General features: G+C 47.6%; 1 protein-coding gene across 2 annotated transcripts in view; it reads left to right on the top strand.

The window, feature by feature from the left end:
- Positions 1 to 4,556: 4,556 nt before the first annotated feature.
- The window catches only part of RASGRF1 (Ras protein specific guanine nucleotide releasing factor 1), a 45,444-nt gene continuing 43,476 nt past the window's right edge, over positions 4,557 to 6,524 (top strand). For both annotated transcript variants that reach the window (XM_014076082.2, XM_014076081.2), the window contains exon 1: positions 4,557 to 5,227. In XM_014076082.2, coding sequence (XP_013931557.2) covers positions 4,964 to 5,227 — 264 coding nt within the window. In that variant the 5' untranslated portion in view covers positions 4,557 to 4,963. The remainder of the gene's footprint in view (positions 5,228 to 6,524) is intronic.

Below are 6,524 nucleotides of genomic sequence, written 5' to 3'. Positions count from 1 at the left end.
CCCTCACCACCCTCCAGGCCTTCCGCATAGCCCTTAAAACCTGGCTGCTCCGACAGGCCTGGGGCTAAAGACTCGCTGCCCCACTTCGAATGGTATGATTGTTGTGTTTTTTTTAACTATGTATGGTTTTTATGGTTTTTATAATTTTATTTGTTTTTCCCCTCCCTTTGAGTTGTGAGCTGCCCTGAGTCCCTTTCAGGGAAAAGGGCGGCATACAAATAAATTAAAATGAAATGAAATGAAATGAAATGAGTTTTTGCTTTAAGGCAACCTTAGCTTGATTATAATCCAGATTGCTCAAAACACTGAAGAAAATTCCCATTTTCGTTTTGATCACATACACTAAGTGGTTGCAAAAGCCTCACTTAAGTACTTGATCTTGTGGCAAGCAGATAATCTTCCTCCAAAAATTGAATATAGTGATTCAGATTGTAATCAGACAGCTACATGGGGGAAGCTCCTGGGTGCCTGAACTGAGCTTCTCAAAGAATTTGACTCAGTCAGTCAGTCATAAACCTGGGAGGTCTCAGCTGGCCCAGAAGCAACGTTTGGGCAGCAACCCCATGGCTCCGTGAGCTGCTCTGGCTGCCGGTGGGATTCAAGGGGCTGCTTATCTCCCCTAAAGCCAGCCAGGCTGTTGCAGGACTGCCCCTCCCATCACTTCTGCTCTGCCCCCCCAGAGCTGCTGGGAGGGCATACTGTGGGTCCCTTTCAGCAGACAATTTGTTGCCATGCTTTCCCTCTGCCTGTGCCTGCCCCATCTGTGTGGTCCTGATGCTGGCATCCTCCCATAAGGCACCAAAGGCCTGCCTGTGCCTCTATTCAAGGCCTCAGGGGAAGCGTGCTGGCTAAATGTTGCTCTCCCAGTTTGGGACTACTGTTTTAACCTGGGATTTTGGGGGTTGGAGTATGAAATTGTTGGTTCTTCAATCCGCCCAGAGTTGCTGGAGTGGGACTGGCTGTCATAGAACGATGTTTGTGCAGTGCAGTGGCGCATGGCTGCAGAGGTAAAAGAAGCTCTTCTAATGCACAAACATTGCCTGAACACGACAATATTCTTTGGGGTTAGTGGTCTGGAGTACACCTCATTTGCTCCCCTGGCTGCCTGTTTCACAGTTATTTCTAGGAGAGAAGGACAAGGGAGAGGGTTCTAGTCAGGTTTTCGGATTTATTCATGATATATGTATTCAAACTTGTTCTGTTTTAATCATTATTTATTTTTGTTTAATGAAGTAGGAAACATTAGTGATTAGCTGCTCTGACAGATATATTAAAGAGTTGTTCTGTAATCATTAGCTGATATTTTTTATCATATTGTTTATTTATTTGCTAATCTTATTGTTCATTCATATTTATCACTGCATACTATATACCAGTGTTTTTCAACCTTTTTTGTGCAAAGGCACACTTTTTTCATGAAAAAAATCACGAGGCACACCACCATTAGAAAATGTTAAAAAAATTTAACTCTGTGCCTATATTGACTATATATAAAGTGTTTTTCCCACGGCACACCTTACACTATGTCACGGCTATATACAATGCTTATTTATGTATTTTCAGGAATTTCATTTATTTATGTAGCAATTTTCCAGAGTTCAATTTTTTTTACTGTTTTCTGTATCATGGTTTACTAAATATTCAATTTTAGAAAGATTATCAAGAGTTCTTCACTGTTTAACGATGAGAATTAGGAGGAAAGAAACTATTTAAAAAAAAAAATGTTATTTCATACTGTAAGCCTGGAATAGCAGAGTGAGAAAACCTGAAAGCTTCTGATCAGTTCTGGATCTTTTCCCTACAAGGGTGTTTGAGAGATCTGTTGGGTCCAGAGAAGTCCTTTCTTTTCCAGGCCTTCTGTGATCATGGTCCTTCCACTCCTCCTGCTAACATGCTTCCAGTTCCAGCAACCTTCCTGGTTTCTAGACAATTCCTGGATGTTACCATGGTGATTCATGACCTAATTTAAAGTCACTGGAGTGGTACCCACATTTTCCCATCAAATTCACATCATCTCTCCAACATTCTTCCAGTCTATTTAAAGAAGTCACAATCTGGGTCAATGGTAAGAAATGGGAGGCGCGCGCGCACACACACGCACACACACACACACCAAATAGACCAAGGGCTAAGAGGTCACAACTCAGTTTGATATTCAGTTATCTTGCTTAGATAGTTTACTATCAAGACATCAATATAAAGTGGAATTCCATCCCCATTTTCGATCTGGCTGCCTTACCATTCCCAAGAATGCCCTCATGACCTCTGGGGTTCTTTTGAGGTAATTCTTCACTGCACAGTTCCACAGTACCAAGACGCCTAAAACAGGGATACATTGTCTGTGTAGCCTTGTTAAAACCATGTTTCATTCCTCCATGAAATCTAAACAGTGTATTTAATGGTGCACAGGAGCTTTCTAGTCCTTGGACATTATTCTCTATGCAGAACAGAAATAAAGGATTGTGTTGTGTGTAGGATAATGTACCATAGAGATGAGCGGATCTGGCAATTTTGTTAAGATGTTTAATTTAATACCTGGAACAGTAAAGTGGATAATTGGCCAGAATACAGACTGGCAGTTGATTGTTTGGAGAGTGCAGACTCCTGCATGACGCAATCTAAGTTATGATTGGATGCTGGGTGTGAAGGGGGAGTTTCCCTTTTTCCCACCTTTTTCTTCTTCTGTGTATGCTCTGAATGCTGTTCTGTGATTTACCTCATGATTTACCTCATGATGTAGCCATGTGCCTGACTATCTTATCTAATGTAAATAGAGAGGTTAAATATATCTATTTATGTAAAACTAAAAGTTTGTGTCAGTGTCTCTGACTTCATTTGGACACCTGCTGTGCAATTCCCTGACAAATTTTTATGTAGTCCTGCTGAGCTGATGCGCCTTTTCCTTGGTGCCTAGCAGGACAGGCTGCCTCAAGAGACGACGGGCTCTTTTTTGCTGGAGGTGTTTCCAATGAATCTAATGGCTCTTTCTCGGGGTTAACAATATTGTGGATTTCTGTACTGCGTAGAGAGGTAGGACTAGATGGTCTCCAAGGTCCCATCCGACACTTACATTCTGTGTTTTATTTTCAAAAATCACCTCATCCCAACTCTTGGATGGTCAGAAAGCATCTGTGGTGAATCCTTTTGCAATTTCATTCAACAAGTTAAATCTGTTTTCTACAGTAAAGCCCCCATTAAGAAACAAACTGCAATTGAAGCCCCCTCTGTATTATTGTTTAGGAATTAGCCAAAACATACTAGCCTTTTAATGTGTTCATGGTTTAATGGTAGATGTGCAGGTGCTAAGATTGCATATAATTTTGAAATGATGTTATAATGATGTTATAATTGTATTTTTATAATCCAGACAACCTATTAATGGACTGGGAATACACAATTCTCCTGGGCTTCTCCAGAGCAGCTGCTGTGATTATTTTCATGGTCTCTATGATGTCTGAAGAGGGTCTCACAATCTACCCAACTTGGCTCTTGAATTAATCCTTCTGAAGTCTGGGACAATGCAAATAAACTGGCCAGGCTGAATTTCTCAAACTCCCATAACTCTCCTTTCCCATTTGCACCCAATTTTGCCAGCATCACACAAACCAAGTTGAGCACATTGTCCAAAGGTAACCACCTGGATCTTTAAGAGATCTAGAGAAGCCGATCCTGTTGGGGGAACCTGGCTAGTGTTCTGGGTAGAGAATTTACTGCTTCCACGTCCTCTTGCCCAACTGGGCATCCCATCCGACTCAGATCCCCTTGCTGCAAGAAGGGCCAAAAGCGAAGGCAGCCCTCTTTATGATCAGAGGTGGAAGAAAGGAGTCGATTGGGGAAAGAGACGCCTCTCTCGGACAGGACATTCGGCGTTTCCCAGGTTCTGCCAATGGGTCAGTCGTGAGGCTGCCTGCCTTCTGCTTTGTCAGTGGCCATGCTAGAAAGTGGGGGCCCTAAAGCGGCTGCCTAGGAGGCCATGGAGACTTTCTAAAAGAGGTTGGAGGGAGCCTGCATAGTTGAGTCAGATGTGAGTCTGGGAATTTGGCTGACTAAAATGGGAGTCGGGGATGGACTTTAGGAATGCAACTTCCTCAGAAGTGGCCTTGATGCCGGCGGGAAGGAAAGGACGCCGCTTTTCCCGTCCTGGGAGGCTGAACTGGAATGAGCTTAGCGGCTCTTCCTGCGGATCTTGTCTGACCCTTGGATAAGAGATCCGGACTCTTAGCCGCCCCGGCCCGGCATATGCACGGCTCTTTACTCCCCGGACCCTTCCTTTGACGCACGGGGCGCCCGCTGGGCTGGGACGGCCTGCCGGCCACGAGATGACCCAGGGCTTCGGGGGACCGAGGCGAGGATGGCGAACTTCCCCTGCTGGGGGCATCGGCATTCCCGGCAGCCGCGGCTGATCGAAAAGTCCCGCCCCGCAAAAGGCGCGGGGAAGGGCAGGGTCCTCCCGACCGGCTCCTTGGCTTTGGGAGGCGCCAGAGGGAAGCTAAAAATAAACCTCGGCTCAGGCGCGCCGCCGCGGTTGCCAGGACGGGCTTCGTGCGCCGGCCCCGGTCGGGAGAGCGCCGGTCTCCGGTCTCCGGTCTGCTCGGCTGCCACCATCCCGCTCCGCCCGGGACCGCCGAGCCCCTCTGGCGGCGGCGCAGGCCGGGAGTCGGGAGGGCAGCGGCGGCGCTCCTTCTCCGCCGGGCTGGCCGGCGGGGCACGCGCAGCCTCCCGGCGCTGCGGCGCTGCCGCAGTTTGCCGCTGTCCGCGGTGCTGAGGGCTGGTCGGAGCGCGGCGGCGGTGCTGGCCGCGGTGCTGTCCGTCCAACCTGCCGCTCAGGTGCCCGCGCTGAGCCTGGCGGCGGCGGGCATGCAAGAGGCGGGCCGACGGCGCGAGGGGCTCCGGCCTGCTGGGGCTCCGCTGAGCCGAACGACGTTGCAGTTGCTGCGGCTGTGAGCTCCCCTGTGCCCACACTATGCAGAAAGCACTGCGCCTGAACGACGGGCACGCCGTCTACCTGGGGCTGCTGGCCAAGAAGGACGGGGCCCGACGGGGCTATCTCAGCAAGAGGAGCTCTGACAACACCAAATGGCACCCCAAGTGGTTCGCCCTCCTCCAGAACATGCTTTTCTACTTCGAGAACGACTCCAGTTCGCGGCCGGCTGGCCTCTACCTGTTGGAAGGGTGCCTGTGCGACAGAGCACCTTCACCCAAGCCCAAGGATGCACTGGAGAAGCAGGTGGGATGGGATCATCTTGGGGGGGAGGGGGGCACACGGATGGAGAAGCAGAGAGAGGCTGGGAAACTCTGAGCCCAGGCAGCCTCTTTGGGGTCCTCCTCTGCATAGGGGCGATCATGTTGGAGAGTCTCTCAGCAGCTGCCAGGTGCATTTGCCCCTCCCCCACCTCCCTCTGCCTAATAAGCAGCATCAGAAGCTGGTCCTCCCCCCCTTCAGCACCGCAGACTCCATGGGCGGGAGCTTCCCTTTCCACCCAGAAAATAAATTACTGTAAATGAAACTGCATGTTCCTTTATAAAATTAAGTATCAACCTATCCAGTTAATTAGTCAGCATACTAAAATACAAGGCTCCAAGTGGAGGGTGTTGCAGGAGGAGAGCTCAGCTAGTCTTTGTGATATAAAAATTAATGAAAGAAAGAGTCTAGTAACATCTTTTCAGATTAAAAGCTTCAATGAAAGCTTATGACTTTTAATAAAATTGGTTAACTGGAGAAAGTGCACCAAACTCCTCTTGATTTTCTGGAGGGAGGAAAGGGGGAAATTGTGCTCATCTGCAGCCATTCACACTCACCTTCCTTCACATCAGCCTCCCTTGGGCCAGTTTCTGGCCCAAGTGGCCAGTTGCCAAACCACAGGGCAGGAGATGTCTAGGCCAGTGAGGTTCTCAAGAAAGCTCAGTGCTTTCTTGGCACCTTCTTTCTCAGGGGTACTTTGAGTAAACCAACTCAACTGTGAAGTCCTAGATCATCCTTTGCTGCAGATTATTACAATGGACTACCTGTTACTCAGGATTTTTATGGACACAATAGTGTTCCACATCTTGGTTATTTAAAGCACTTTTCCTGTCTCAGTTCAATACCAAAATTTACTGTTACAGGATCTTATTCCAATCAGCCTTATTTCTGTTCCATGTATATGCACATGTTCTGGGGGACCATTTCTGAGTTTTCATGATGGGTCATCATCTCAGTTCTGCTTAAGTGAATAGGAAAGCATTGTTTTTTAAAAAATGGAAGTTTTAAAGAAAATATTGGACAACCCATTTTTCTGAAATGGTATAGGGTCTCCTGGCTTGATAGGTAGGTTTGACTAGAAGACCTCTGAGGTCCCTTCCAACTTTGTTATTCTGTTAAAAGCCAAAGAGCTCCTGCCAGCTGAATAGGCAGGAAGGACTCAGCAACCCCTGCCCCTCCGTTTTCTTGCTGCAGAGGCAAACCAGATGCAGAGAAAAACACTCCAGGTGACTTCTAATTCCCTGAAAATGCATTACAGTTTCTTTCTATCTCTTATTCTTCA

This window comes from Thamnophis sirtalis, unplaced genomic scaffold (assembly GCF_051295495.1).
Source record: "Thamnophis sirtalis isolate CommonGarterSnake01/CBP01778 unplaced genomic scaffold, rThaSir2_p1.2 scaffold_2, whole genome shotgun sequence".
Taxonomy (NCBI): Eukaryota; Metazoa; Chordata; class Lepidosauria; order Squamata; family Natricidae; genus Thamnophis; species Thamnophis sirtalis.
The sequence above is the reverse complement of the archived record's forward strand: the minus strand, read 5'-3'. Positions and strand labels throughout refer to the sequence as shown.